Genomic DNA, 15,419 nt, shown 5'->3' with positions numbered 1-15,419 from the left:
CATTTTCCCACCTATTTGCAGGCTCAATGTGGCAGCCTTACCCGAACTGAGCACTGTCAGAGACGGGATGCTTGCTGGGCTGGATAGACATTGGTCTTACTCAGCTTGGCTTGTTTTGTAAGGCATATACAGCATCTTTTAAACATGATAAAACACACATAATGTAAAGTCATGCACGTATGCAAAACAAGTCTGAATTTCTGCAAGCAAAAAGACAAAATGCATATAACAATCTAATTGTTCTGTTATTTGAATGCCACTAATTTAAAATTATTATTATTATTTAGCTAATGTTAAGGTCTGCTTTTTTCCCCGCACATTTTTAACATCTTGCTTGTTAACTTGGCCCCTCTGCACGATCGAAACACGTCTGTAAAATTTGCCCGCACTGTCCCGGCTGCTCTGGTTTGTATCGCTAGGTGGCAGTAGTAAGCCTCAGTGCAGAGTTGAGATTTGGAGAGAAGGCTGTGGCCAATTAGCGGAATGCAACAACCTTTACATAACAGTAGGGCTAGTGAAAACAAATCACTGGATTAGATTAAGTTGTTTGCATTTTAGTGTTAACCAGAGGTTATTATTTCGAGGATTTTATTTTTTTTTTCCAACCTTTTGTTTAGGGAACATTGTCCCTTTGATATGGCTGCAGGCTCTGGTCGCGTGTGCTCGGTACTACCACATGACGTACCAGAGTGATTTTAGGGGAGGAATTACTCTAAAAACAGTCTGGACCAGTCAGGATTCTTCTACAGCTGAAGATATCCATTTAATTGTGAACTCGCTGTAATTCCAGCGCAAAATCGAATTCTGGCCACACCTGTTGCGACCAATTTTGATAGTAATTAATGAGATTATTACCACCTAGTGCCAAAAATAAAAAAGTACCCAGTGGGATAGTAAGAGAAACTCAGCTGGTTCAAATAATTCAGTGGCCATAGATAGAGCGTAGAACCAATGAGCATAAATGTGTAAACAGTGTTTGATTTGGAATTAATCCCAAAATAGGGAGCTGTAAGAATACTTTGATGATAGTTTTTAAACATAATTTATTATAATTTATAGCTGTGGAACTTTAATGTGTAAAGAGACGTGTTATTCGGCTGTTAACTGTTGTTTCATACATTGAGGAATAAGGGCTATGAAAATGGTCTTCAACTTACCAATATTTACTATTCAAACAGTTCAATTTAGCCCATTGTAAACACATTCCTGTTAAGAGTAAAATTATGCTCTTACACCAACCCAGACTGGTTTTCAAGATATCCACAACAAATTTGCATGCAAATCTATCTCATGCATATTCATTAGAGGTATCCTGAAAACCTGCCTGGCTGGGTATGTCCGGTTGAGAAACTTCGCCTTAGTGATTGTATTGCGAATTAAAAAATCAAAGTTTATTATCAAATATAAACAAGGCTACAGGTAATGTCTGCTGACTGGTGGAGGAAAAGATCTCAGCAATCCACAGCAACTCATTTGTCCACCTTTATAACTAAGACTGTCATTGCTGTTGCCCATCATTGATCAGAAAAACCTCCAGCAGCTAAAATCGACTCACAAAGTACATTTATATATTGCAAAAAGCGAGGGTACAAAACAACACAGGGGATCCAAAAATGTCCTAATTGTGTCTGTGGCACGACTTCAACTTTCTCTGGCGGGATCAGTATCAGAGGTAAAGTGCAAGGAAGGTGAGTCAGGATTTGCCCCCCTGGGACAGTGCTCGTAGGGTTGCAACTTAATACAGAGGTGAAAAACTGGGGGAAATCAACATTAACCATCCTTGATGAAACGGTGAGGCTGCATTTTCCTTTTTCTTAATGGTTCTCAAAGGGCTGCAGGCAACTCTAGACCATGTGTGATGGAGGAGAGTGAGTGTGTGTGTTGTCTATTCATATTTCTTTCCGTAGTTGATGCAGGATCATCTCACACAGGGCTTTGCATGTGTGGATTCAGTGAAATCCCCTCCGATCCATTAAAAAAAAGGGGGAGGGTGGATTGCAGAGTACAAATGAAACCACGCCTGGTGTCCCCTGTACTGTGTTGTTCTACAGGAACTATAAGAAGAGGGAGCCTTTTGGCAGCCAGAGGAGGATGCAATGTACACAGGGAGCTTTGCAGCCTTCCACGAAGTGATTGCTAAATGCCAGGATTTGCCATAAGGGGATGTATTCAGCTTCTGACAATGGTAAAACTTTTTTAAATTCTCAGATGTCTTTTAAAGTCACTGCCAGTAATAGCAGCAGCGTCGAGCCCGAGCATCAGAGGAGCCCATGTGAGATGTCGGTGCCTTTGCCAGATCTCATTCCTAAAAAACCCACCAGTCTGCTTGAGAGGCTTCAGATTCAGCAGATGCTGCAGGAGGGACGGTGTCCGAAAGGTGCCAAAGCTTATCTCCAGCAGAAGCAGCGCGGCTTGAAGGGTAAGTCGTGGAGTGCCGCTGTCCGCCCAGCTGCCTCCCGCTAGCAAGCTTCCAGCCCAGAAACGTATAGGTCGGTGTAGTTTGCCTGCTTACATTGGAGGGTCAAAGGATGAGAAGTCATATTGGCAATGGGGACAAGGGAACAAACTGAGCATTAGCACGTGCAACTTTTTTTTTTGGGGGGGGGGGGGTAGGGGAGCGCTGCCTCCCCCCCCCCCACACTCATAGGAGCCGACTCTGTGAGTGATGTGGGTGCTTGAGCACCCCCCATATTGAGAAAATTCCTTGTGTCCAGGAAGGGGTTATTTCCATTGGGCTTAGCACCCCCCAATAATTTTGAAAAGTTGGCTCCTATGCCCCCACCCCATGCCCATCCCAAACTACCAAATTAAGCAAGTAGTCTGCCTGACATGAGGCACCTTTCAAACATGGGGAAAGGTGGATGCATTCTGTAATGCCCACTGAAGATGAGCTTGCGTATTCGCTTAAATTGTCTTCTGGGTACATTTCAAGTTAACATGATTTCATATTAACATCTGCTCAGATCATCAGCGATTAGAGATTACCACGTTGGTTGGTTGTGTATAGTGGCCTGTAGTGTGATGTTGCTAATTTTAGTAACAAGTTCCGACTATAGGTGGATGTTTGGTATTGAAAATAGCAACCATTTTTTAATTGGTGGAATACATAAGACTGGGACATGAAAGGCATTGTATGGAGGCAGTATAATAGAACCAATTGAATGTTCCTGAGGTGTGTGTTTGTGTACATATGTGTTTACACTTTTAGATGTATATCTCTATTTATATAAAGAGAGAAGGAATATGTGTGTATATGTGCAAATACACATTTCTGTGCTTCTGAACTTCTATCTACCTATCATCTCATCTCTTTATATAGATGGGTATAGCTATAATTTACATTTTCAGATGTATAAGTATTTTAAAGGAATAGCATGCAAATATTAACTTTTTTATAATAAGATTCCAATCATTCTGAAAGATGTGTGTGTGCTTTTGAACATGTTAATTTTTGTAAAATGGCCATTCTCACTGTTTGTACTTAGCTCACTCTGTTTTCAGTAGCAGCTCAAAGTTCTGTGACCTTATGTGCATTTTTCAAAAGGCTTTGCATTCAGTGAGCCATTTGTAAAATATGTTGCAGGTTTTGAATGCCCCAACTTGGATGCCACTTTCCTGGCCTGGACAGAATTGGACTGGCAGTGTTTAAAAAGAAACTTGTTAGATGGGTGTGAGAAGTACAGTGACTAAAAAGATGTTGTAAAGTTGTTTTTTTTTTTTTTTTTTACTCAAAAGATGTTTATATCTGTCACAGTGGATGGGAACAAAATGTTCTTTCCCTCCACCTGTGGTCCAGCATCTCTTCCTCTCTCTTCGATTCCTCACCTCATCCATAAACTGGAATCTGTCCCCCCCCCCCCCCGGCAATCTGGCTTCACTCCTTGTCTCTTAGACATTTCTCTCCCCCCCCCCCCACACTCCCTTTTAAAACTTCTCTTCACTTCTGGAGGTGTTGCTGACAGTGATCCAATCCAGGGGCGTAGCCAGACCTCGAGTTGGGAGGGGGCCAGATCCGAAGGTAGGGGGCACATTTTGGATGCTGTCCCACTGCTGCCACCCCCTTCCACTGCCTTGCTGCTCCTCCCCTCTGCCGCCCACTGCTGCCGCTGTACATCTTGGCTGGCGGGGGGGGGGGGGGTCCCCATGCTCAATTTCACTAAAAGGAGCGTTTCTGACGTGAGGAGGAGAAAGAGAGCAGGGCAGGTAATGCAGCGGCACCACTGCAGACAAGCACTGGATGAAATCTTCAGCTAGCAGGGGTTCGGGACCCCCGCCAGCTAACCAGAGGCCCAAGGCAAATTTGGGTTGATGTGAGCAACACACACGATTTGCTGCCGGTGACCTCTAGAAGTGAATTTTTAAAATGGGGGGGGGGGTGTTTCACAGAGTGTGGGAAGTGCAAGATCATCACCGGGGAGGGGGAGAGAGAGAGAGAGCGATGCCAGGAATTTTTGGCTGGTTTGAGGATCTCCACCAGTCACAGCAAGGGCGTCCCACTACTAGGTGAGCATCTTCTCACTCGTGCCCACCTGCTGCTATTGCTGGTCTACTCAGTATTCTATAATCCATGTTCGTAACTGCTAGGCATGACCCTGACCCCTCCCAGATTCACATCCTCCTTGCAGTTGTGCACTCTGGAATTTGTGTGTGCAGGGTAATAGAATACCGACTAGGGGCAGTTATGCAAGTGTAGGCTAATTACTGCCAATTACACCAATTAGTGATAATTAAGGTATGCACGTGACCAACCCTGTTCTACAAGTTGCTTGAGCGTCTTTAAAGAATTAGAGAGTTAAGGTCAGACCCCCATGTGCCATCCCTGCGCTCCTTGCCACTGACTGTGTGTCACCCATCCCTCCACCCCCCACCTCCTCCTCTAATTTACATCTGGGCCTGTGGTGGATGATTACCCACTGTTCCCAGATACTGCTTTGTCCTGTGGACCCCATCCCATGTGGGATTGGTGGAGTGCCACGTCAATCATGGAAGCCGCCTGAGGGAGGGTGCTGCTGAGCATACTTGTTCCATCAGGCATGAGCTGCAGAACTTTAGGAATCTGATGGAGTTTTTATAAATGTATGAAATGACAGATTTGCAGCTAAAAAAAAAATAGCTAAGGGATCCTTTTAACAGAGGCGTGCCAGAAACTGGCCTGCGGCAGTGTGGGCACATGTCGGACCCTTATTGTACCGTGTCTGGAAAAAAGGGAATTTTGTAATAGGCTGGAAAATGGACGTGCAGCAAATTGAAAACCAGCACACATCCATTTTTGGCCTGAGCAGGGGCATAGCTACGTGGGGCCTCGGGGGCCTGGGACCCCGTAGATTTGGCCCTGGACCCCCCTGCCAACAATCCTCTCGACCCCTCCCACCACCAACCCGTCATCACTGTTGCCTACCTTTGCTGGCAGGGGACCCCAACCCAGAATGGCCTAGTGGTTAGGGTGGTGGACTTTGGTCCTGGGGAACTGAGGAACTGAGTTCGATTCCCGGCACAGGCAGCTCCTTGTGACTCTGGGCAAGTCACTTAACCCTCCATTGCCCCATGTAAGCCGCATTGAGCCTGCCATGAGTGGGAAAGCGCGGGGTACAAATGTAACAAAAATAAAATAGATACTATTGGAGATTCTACTTGGAATGTTGCTACTATTGAAGATTCTACATGGAATGTTGGTACTATTGGAGATTCTACATGGAATGTTGCTATTCCACTAGCAACATTCCATGTAGAAGGCTGCGCAGGCTTCTGTTTCTGTGAGTCTGACGTCCTGCACGTACGTGCAGACTCACAGAAGCAGAAGCCTGTTCGGCCACATTGGTGATCTGCAAGGGCTGACTTCTACATGGAATGTTGCTAGTGGAATAGCAGCAACATTCCATGTAGAATCTCAAATAGTAGCAACAGTGGAGGAGTGGCCTAGTGGTTAGGGTGGGGGACTCTGGTCCTGGGGAACTGAGGAACTGAGTTCGATTCCCGGCACAGGCAGCTCCTTGTGACTCTGGGCAAGTCACTTAACCCTCCATTGCCCCATGTAAGCCGCATTGAGCCTGCCATGAGTGGGAAAGCGCGGGGTACATATGTAACAAAACCCCCCGCCAGCTGAGTCCTCTAATTCCCGCACAAGGTTTCGTTCAGTTCCTGCAGGACGTCAGACTCAGAAACTGAACAAAGCCTTGTGCGGGAAGAAGAGGACCTCGGCTGGTGGGGGTTGGGGTCCTCCGCCAGCAAAGGTAGGCGATGGTGGCAGTGGGGGAGGGTTGGCGGTGGGAGGGGGGTTGAGAGGGTCGTCGACAAGGGGGTCGGCAATGGCAGGGGGGGTTCGGCGGCACCGGGGGGGGGGGGCTAAAATGTGCCCCCCTCACTTTGGGCTCTGGACCCCCCTCCCGCCGAAGTCTGGCTATGCCCCTGGGCCTGAGACCTTACCGGCACCCTTTGACTTAGCGGTAAGGTCTCATGCGCTACCTGGCCGGTAAGCATTTACTGCGGGGGAGGCACCCCACGGTAGAAAATAGTTTCTTCCACGTGTTTTTGGCACACGCCAAATTCAGAATGACTGCCAGGGGTATGCAGTAGCTGGGTAGTAATGCTGATTTGGAGCACGCTGGATGCTCATAGGCTCCTTATGCGCCTTTGTAAAACAGCCCCTAAATCAGAAGCCGTTCATTAAATTTGCACTGGATTGTAAAAGGTTGTCAAATCTAGTAACCAAACTGATAAATGGGGACTGCTGGTAAGTCTGTGACACAAAACATAAAAAAAACCATAACATAACATAACATAGTAGATGACAGCAGATAAAGACCTGTATGGTCCGTCCAGTCTGCCCAATAAGATAAACTCATTGTATAAAGTATCGCATACAATGAGGTTATCTTGTTGGGCAGACTGGATGGACCATACAGGTCTTTATCTGCCGTCATCTACTATGTTATGTTATGTTTTTTTTGTGTCGCAGACTTATTCCCCATTTATCAGTTTGGTTGCTAGATATATTTCTGTGCCTCGCTACTGCTGTAAAAGCTAGAATGGAGTATTGTCTTTAACCTATGTTGTTCAATGCTACCATTGGATGGGGGGGGGGGGGGCTTGGGGTGTCAGGATAGGCACCAATTAGTTTTTATCTCTCTCTGTTTAACCTGCGAAATGTACTTTTCATTTCTTTACTCTCATACTTGGGGCTAATGTACACTGCTCAGAAAGCATAAGGTTGTGTATATCAAATGTTATTGCACTTGAAACTTGAATTGGGTAATAAGAGTCAACGATGCACGGATTAATGACGGACTGACGGTTATTGGAAGATTGATTTATGTGTTATCAGTATGTAGACGGGGCAATGTGCTGCGACTAGGGGGTGGAGGGATAAATTTGATTTTGTATAGGATTAAAAAAAAACTTTGGTAAATAAGTTTTGATTTTTCTAAGAAAGATAGTATATAATTAAAAAAATAATAATCAAATAAATATGTGGAGGGAAAGAGCATGAGATACACCACAATGCAGATCTTTGGACTTTCCTCTGTTGCATCACAAGGGTTAAATAAGACCTCGTCTCAGTTTGGATGAGAGAAGAGGTGTCCAGCATTGAATTTTCACCTGAAGTAGATATGGTGGTGACGGGGCGGGGCACGGACGGAGATTGGGCCTGGATTGCAAATGGCAACACAGCATGAGGTAAACGAATTGTTGGAACCTACATTAGCGGAACTTACACAAATAAAAAAATATGATTCGGAATAGTACTTTAGCAATTACAGATTTAAAGGAAGATGTTAATTACATTAAAGAAAAGTTAGATCCAATGTGTGAACCTCAAGGGTTTCTTGAGGGTTGTCCACCTCCCTGGCAGCAGTATGCAGGTCCCTGGAGCAGTTGTTAGGGGGTGCAGTGGACTTCAGGCAGGTGGACCCAGGCCCACCCCCCCCTACCTGTTACAATTGTGCTGCTTAATACTTAGTCGTCCAACCCTCCCAAACCCACTGTACCCACATGTAGGTGCCCCCCTTCACCCCTTAGGGCTATAGTAATGGTGTAGACTTGTGGGCAGTGGGTTTTGAGGGGGATTTGGGGGGCTCAACACACAAGGGAAGGGTGCTATGCACCTGGGAGCTCTTTTACCTTTTTTTTGTTTTTGTAAAAGTGCCCCCTAGCATGCCCAGTTGGTGTCCTGGCATGTGAGGGGGACCAGTGCAAAACGACTCCTGGCCCCTCCCACAAACAAATGCCTTGGATTTATTCGTTTTTGAGCTGGGCGCTTTCATTTTCCATTATCACTGAAAAACAAAAACACCCAGCTCACAAATTGTCGAATAAAACATGGACGTCTATTTTTTTCGAAAATACGGTTCAGTCCGCCCCTTCACGGACCCGTTCTCGGAGATAGATGTTTTCGTTCGATTATGCCCCTCCATGTGGTACAAAATGAACTTGCAGTTAAAGATTTACAACATCAGCAAAAAACACTGGAGTGGATTCAGTTGGAGCTTGAAGAAGCTGATAATCGTAGCCGCCAAAATAACGTTTATATATTAGGATTAGCTGAGGGATCGGAAGGTCAAGACCCGGTGGGTTTTATTGAAAAAATGTTTCTTGCCCAACAAGTGCTGTGCATCAGAGAACCCTTGTAGTACAAAAAACAGAAGCAACCAGTCTTCGCAAGGAAATCAACAAGAAACAAAACAGCAAAGATGACCAACGAAAGCAAAAAACAAAAAATATAAAAATAAAAAAAAAATATATATAAAACATCAAAATTTAAAATTAATCATATAATATGTATTTAAAAGATGAATCCATCAAAATCAAAACATTACATAAAAAAGACGATACTTTGGATGTAAAAATGAAGAATCAACTTTATTAGCCAAACTGTAGCAGGGAGAAAGGGACTCGACACAGCTGTGTTGCGGCCGTACTGGCCTGTGTCAGGAGTCTTCTCTGCCGTCTGTTGGTTATTAATTCTATCCAAATATAAAAAGAATATGTGTGTCAATAAACTGAAGCTATAGTGCTCAATTGTACTGGAAACAAAGTTGTTGAGCGGAGAAGATCTTGAGCGGATTCATCTTTTAAATACATATTTTATGATTAATTTTAAATTTTGACGTTTTTTATATAGGTGGTGCAGATGAAAACGGTAACGGAATTCAAACATGCGTGGGATATGCATAAAGGAATCCTGTGCAGTAGGAATGGATCCTCAGAAGCTTAGCCGAAATTGGGTGGCGGAGCAGGTGGGGAAGAGAGGTTGGTGGTTGGGAGGCGAGGATAGTGGAGGGCAGACTTATACGGTCTGTGCCAGAGCCGGTGATGGGAGTCGGGACTGGTGGTTGGGAGGTGGGAAATACTGCTGGGCAGACTTGTACGGACTGTGCCTTGAATAAGGCAGGTACAAATCAAGGTAAGGTATACACATATGAGTTTGTCTTGTTGGGCAGAGTGGATGGACCGTGCAGGTCTTTTTCTGCTGTCATCTACTATGTTATGCTACTATGTATATATATATATTTATTTTGTTTTTTGTTTTTTGCTTTCGTTGGTCATCTTTGCTGTTTTGTTTCTCATCAGAGAACCCTTAACATACGAGAATATCATTCTTTGGTCACCTTCACTCTCTGCCTCTTTGGAGTATGGAGAACAATGTTTTTTATTTTGTATTTTGATTGCAGTTGTTACCCAAAATACCTTAAGAAATTGGAAGTCATTGAATAAGCTCAATATTCATATGTGGTGGGTTTCAGCATGTCTTAAATATAAATATATATGAATCCCTTGCATATGAAAAATTATGGAGTTATCAGAAATTAATGGATACATGGAGGGGCATAATCGAACGGGGCGCCCAAGTTTTCCTGAGGGCGTCCTCGCAGGACATCCTCGTGAAGGGGCGGGGAAACCCGTATTATCGAAACAAGATGGGCGTCCATCTTTCGTTTCGATAATATGGTCGGGGATGCCCAAATCTCCACATTTAGGTCGTCCTTAGAGATGGCCATCCCCGGTTTTCAGCGATAATGGAAACCGAAGACTCCCATCTCAGAAATGACCAAATCCAAGCCATTTGGTCATGGGAGGAACCAGCATTCATAGTGCACTGGTCCCCCTGACATGCCAGGACACCAACCGGGCACCCTAGGGGACACTGCAGTGGACTTCATAAATTGCTCCAAGAGCTCCCTTACCTTGGGTGCTGAGCCCCCAACCCCCCCCCCCAAAACCCATTACCCACAACTGTACAACACTACCATAGCCCTAAGGGGTGAAGGGGGGCACCTACATGTGGGTACAGTGGGTTTGTGGTGGGTTTTGAAGGGCTCACATTTACTACCACAAGTGTAATGGGTAGTGGGGATGGGCCTGGGTCCGCCTGCCTGAAGTGCACTGCACCCACTAAAACTGCTCCGGGGACCTGCATACTGCTGTGATGGAGCTGGGTATGACATTTGAGGCTGGCATAGAGGCTGGCAAAAAATATTTTTAAAGTGTTTTTTTTTTTTTTTTAGGGTGGGAGGGGGTTAGTGACCACTGGGGGAGTAAGGAGAGGTCATCCTCGATTCCCTCCGGTGGTCATCTCATCAGTTCGGGCACCTTTTTGAGGCTTGGTCGCAAGAAAAAATGGACCAAGTAAAGTTGGCCAAGTGCTCGTCAGGGACGCCCTTCTTTTTTTCCATTATCGGCCGAGGATGTCCATGTGTTAAGCACGCCCCAGTCCCGCCTTCGCTATGCTTCCGACACGCCCCCGTGAACTTTGGTCGTCCCCGCGATGGAAAGCAGTTGAGGACGCCCAAAATCGGCTTTCGATCATGCCGATTTGGGCGACCCTTGCAGAAGGACGCCCATCTCCCGATTTGTGTCGAAAGATGGCCGCCCTTCTCTTACGAAAATAAGCCTGATTGTCATCCATAATTACTTTTATAGATTCACATGAAGATTCTTTTGGACTGTTGTATATTTTGCGCAAAGGGGTCCCTTTTTTAAAGTGCACTGAAAAATGGCCTGCGCTGTTGTAGGCGCATGTATTGGATGCATGCAGGTCCATTTTCAGCGTGCCTGCAAAAAAGGCCTTTTTTTGGCCAAAAATGGACGTGTGGCAAAAGAAAAATTGACAGGTGTCTATTTTAGGCCTGAGACTTTACCGCCGTCCATTGACTTAGCAGTAAGGTCTCGTGTGTTAACCGGGCGGTAATCGGCATGCGTACACTGCCAATTACTGCCCCATTAGTGCCACGTGGTAGAAAAGAAATAATATTTTCTGCTGTGTGTGTCGGACATGCGTAAAAAATGGAATTACTGCTTGCGGTAGTTCCAAATTGATGTGCGTTGGACGCACGTAGGTGCCTACAAACCTTTAGTAAAAGGGCCCCCAAATCTGTCCTTTTCTGCTATATTCAGACTCGTGTGTTTATCTCATTTTTCATCTTTGGAACAATTTCTTACTTGAGTTATGATGCTTTTTTTCCTTTTGTATTGATGCACCATCTGGCTAGAATACCTGCAGATTCTTTGATCAGTTTGCCTTTTTGGTTTTATTGACCCTATTTATTTTGTTTTTCTATTTTGTATTTTATAAATATCAATAAAATATTGAACTTTTAAAAAATTCAAAAGAATGGTGTTTGTGGGTTTTCTCTGTTTCTCCAATGCACCCTCGCTATGAAAGCCAGTGTAGAACCACACAGAATTTATTTCCCCTCTGGATTCTTATTTGTTGAAATACTTTTGTTATGTTTAAACCAGAAAAAAAAATCATATTTACAACCAGTTTTGCTACTTATGATCTCTATAGCGGGACCTAAACCTGCATGATAATAAAACTTTATTACTCCCGCACCCTACAGAGAGAAGGTAACAGCTGCATCTGGTTGCTGTGTGTAGAATTAATCACGCAAAATAAATAAATTACTACTACTTATCATTTCTATAGTGCTACTAGACGTACGCAGCGCTATACACTTGAACATGAGGAGACAGTCTCTGCTCAAAGTTTTTCACAGCTAAAATGATTTAGGGGTCCTTTTACTAAGGTGCGCTGAAAAATGGCTTGCGGTAGTGTAGGCGCGGGTTTTGGGCACGCGCCGATCCATTTTTCAGTGCGCCTGTAAAAAAAGGCCTTTTTAAATTTTTTGCCGAAAAATGGATGTGCGTCAAAATCAAAATTGCCGTGCGTCCATTTTGGGTCTGCGACCTTACCGCCAGCCATTGACCTAGCGGTAGTCTCACACGGTTGCCGGGGCGGTAATGACCTACGCGCGTCAAATGCCACTTGGCGTGCGTCCAATACGCACATCCGAAAATAAAAATTATTTTTCAGCTGCGCGAATCAGACGTGCGCCAAAAATAAAATTACCGCAAGAGCCACGCGGTAGTCGAGCAGTAACTCCATTTTTGTGCACATTGAGCTTGCGGAGACGCTTACGAGGCTTAGTAAAAGGGCCCCTTAGGGACAGGATCTGCTTTCTCACCATGGAGTAGAGCTTCAGTAGCACATCAGTCTGAATTAACATATTTTATTTCATTTAAAAAAAAAAACTTTTAGCTGCAAAACATTTCGCACACACTTGAAAACCTGAAAAATGTAATTCCAATGACAAGCAACAGACTATAAAGGACAGTGAATATATTTTATGGCATAGTGAAACTGTATTTGACATACTGAGCAAGGGAGATTTTCAGAGAAGTTGCAATAATCCTGAGTGTGGAATACATAAAAGCTCTAATCAACCGTTTTAAAGGGCAGACAAAGGAAGTAGGGGATCAGACAGATTGTAAACATTATGATAGCCGGGAGGAATCATTTGTGTTTGATTACTTGTTATCCAACCCGTACTTTTCCTAGATACTGTAAAATGCCCAAGGGGGAATTTTGTATTGCACATTTCAGTTGCTGTTTTAAACTTTGGGTGCCTTTGTACCAGTGCAGACCTGGAAGTTTAATGCTCGCTGTGCAGCAATGTAACAGTAGATGGTGTGGTCTGTTCACCCTGCGAGTGCACGTGCTGGCCGGAGAAATTTGGCTGCTTTTGAGTTTAAAGTGATGAAGATCCATGGTGCAAAGAACACAAGAAAAGTTATGTTTATGTTTATTAGATTCTTACATAAGTATTGCCATACTGGGACAGACCAAAAGTCCATCAAGCCCAGTATCCTGTTTCCAACAGTGGCCAATCCAGATCATAAATACCTGGCAAGATCCCAGAAAAGCTCAATAAATTTTATGATGCTTATCCCAGAAATAAGCAGTGGATTTTCCCCAAGTCAATTTAATAATGGTCCATGGACTTTTCCTTTAGGAAGCCGTCCAGACCCTTTTTAAACCCTGTTAAGCTAACCGCCTTTACCACATTCTCTGGCAACGAATTCCAGAGTTTAATTACAAGTTGAGTGAAGAAAAATTTTCTCCGATTCATATTAAATTTACTACTTTGTAGCTTCATCACATGCCCCCTAGTCCTAGTATTTTTGGAAAGAGTAAACAAACGCTTCACATCTACCCATTCCACACCACTCATTATTTTACAGACCTCTATTATATCTTCCCTCAACTGTCTCTTCTCCAAGCTGAAGAGCCCTAGACTCTTCAGCCTTTCCTCATAGAGAGGTTGTCCCATCCCCTTTATTATTTTCGTCACCCTTCTCTGCACCTTTTCTAATTCCACTATATCTTTTTTGAGCTGTAGTGACCAGAATTACCCAATATTTGAGGTGTGGTCACACTATGGAGCAATACAAAGGCATTATAATGTCCTCACTTTTGTTTTCCATTCTTGATATACTGCTTTACTACTACTACTTATCATTTCTATAGCGCTACTAGACGTACGCAACGCTGTACACTTGAACATGAAGAGACAGTCCCTGCTCGACAGAGCTTACAATCTAATTAGGACAGACAAACAGAACAAATAAGGGATAAGGACAAAGAGTAGCAAGATTCCGTGCATAATCCTAAAGAGTAGCAAGATTCCGGAATCCCATAGTGGCAAGATTCTGTGCAGAATCCTAAAGAGTAGCAAGATTCCGGAATCCCAAGACTACTACTACTACTTATCATTTCTATAGCGCTACTAGACGTATGCAGCGCTGTACACTTGAACATGAAGAGACAGTCCCTGCTCGACAGAGCTTACAATCTAATTAGGCCAGACAAACAGGACAAACAAGAGATAAGGGAATATTAAACTGAGGATGATAAAATAAGGGGTACAATCTGTGGTACAATCACTTGTGGCAAAACAGAGGTCGTAGCTCACAGGACCATGTTCAGCCATGAATAAGGCTGCTAACTGGATCCAGATTCATAGGACAGAGTTGATCCAGTCCTGGGTCCCCCCCCCTCCCCCCCCCCCCCCCCCCCCCCCCCCCCCCCCCCCCCCGTTGCATGCAGGAACTTTGTAGTTCTGATTTCCCCATTGCATTCTCTAAGAAAAGCAAGACCAGAAGTCCAAGCATGCACTGGGGTAACCCAGGACTGGATCAACCCTAGAATCTGGATCCAGTAGGCAACCTTAGCCATGAAAGATTAATAAAAACATAGTAGATGACGGCAGAAAAAGACCTGCACAGTCCATCCAGTCTGCCCAACAAGACAAACATATGTGTATACCTTACCTTGATTTGTACCTGCCTTATTCAAGACACAGACCGTACAAGTCTGCCCAGCAGTATTTCCCGCCTCCCATCACCGGCTCTGGCACAGACCGTATAAGTCTGCCCTCCACTATCCTCGCCTCCCAACCACCAACCTCTCTTCCCCCACCTGCTCCGCCACCCAATTTCAACCCCACAACCTTGCAGGGATTCATAATTGCTACATTGGTCGTTGCATTCAGGCAGCTTAAGCACGGCAATTAAAAGTGCTGGAAAACAAATGATAAAACTGTTTTAAAGTGTACTGTAAAAAATGAAGGTTGATAGCTTTTGCTTCTGATTTTTGTCACGTAGAAGCAATATCGTTTGAGATGCCAAGCGACCCAATTCCAGGCTGGAGATTTTGGGACAGCCCTGGATTACTGATTACCCCATCCTGGTGCATTATGGGACTTGCAGCACTGATTTCAATGGGCATGACCAGGCACTAGAAATCCTACACTGCAAGTTCAAAACTAGGACTGCTCAAAACTCTTCGACCTGGAACTGGGTAACTTGGTAGCTCTGCCTCCTCATACCATCTGTTTCTTGGCAACAGGCAGGAGATAGGAAGGAAGGGGGTCAGCCTGGGGCAAATGAACAGAGTAATGAAGAGGCACTGAGGGGCCCTTACTGAAAGCTACTGCAAGCTCAGCCATGTGGAGATTGCATGATATACACTGATGAGCAATGCAGGAATGGGGTTAAGCATGGGTTTACCTTGGTGCTGCATACATGGCACATTTCATTCAAATGAATGCATATCAAACATATGAATGGCAAATGACCGACTC

The 15,419-nt window shown here is 44.5% G+C and overlaps 1 protein-coding gene across 3 annotated transcripts in view; it reads left to right on the top strand.

The window, feature by feature from the left end:
* Positions 1–2,057: 2,057 nt before the first annotated feature.
* GLIS1 (GLIS family zinc finger 1) overlaps positions 2,058–15,419 on the top strand; it is a 418,517-nt gene continuing 405,155 nt past the window's right edge. For 2 of the 3 annotated variants that reach the window (XM_030207712.1, XM_030207711.1), the window contains exon 1: positions 2,058–2,419. In XM_030207712.1, the coding sequence (XP_030063572.1) occupies positions 2,164–2,419 (256 nt within the window). In that variant the 5' untranslated portion in view covers positions 2,058–2,163. The remainder of the gene's footprint in view (positions 2,420–15,419) is intronic. The other variant, XM_030207713.1, reaches the window with a different exon arrangement.

The sequence above is a fragment of the Microcaecilia unicolor genome, chromosome 6 (assembly GCF_901765095.1).
Source record: "Microcaecilia unicolor chromosome 6, aMicUni1.1, whole genome shotgun sequence".
In the NCBI taxonomy this organism is placed as follows: Eukaryota; Metazoa; Chordata; class Amphibia; order Gymnophiona; family Siphonopidae; genus Microcaecilia; species Microcaecilia unicolor.
Note: the sequence above shows the minus strand (reverse complement) of the source record. Positions and strands in the feature narration are given on the sequence as shown.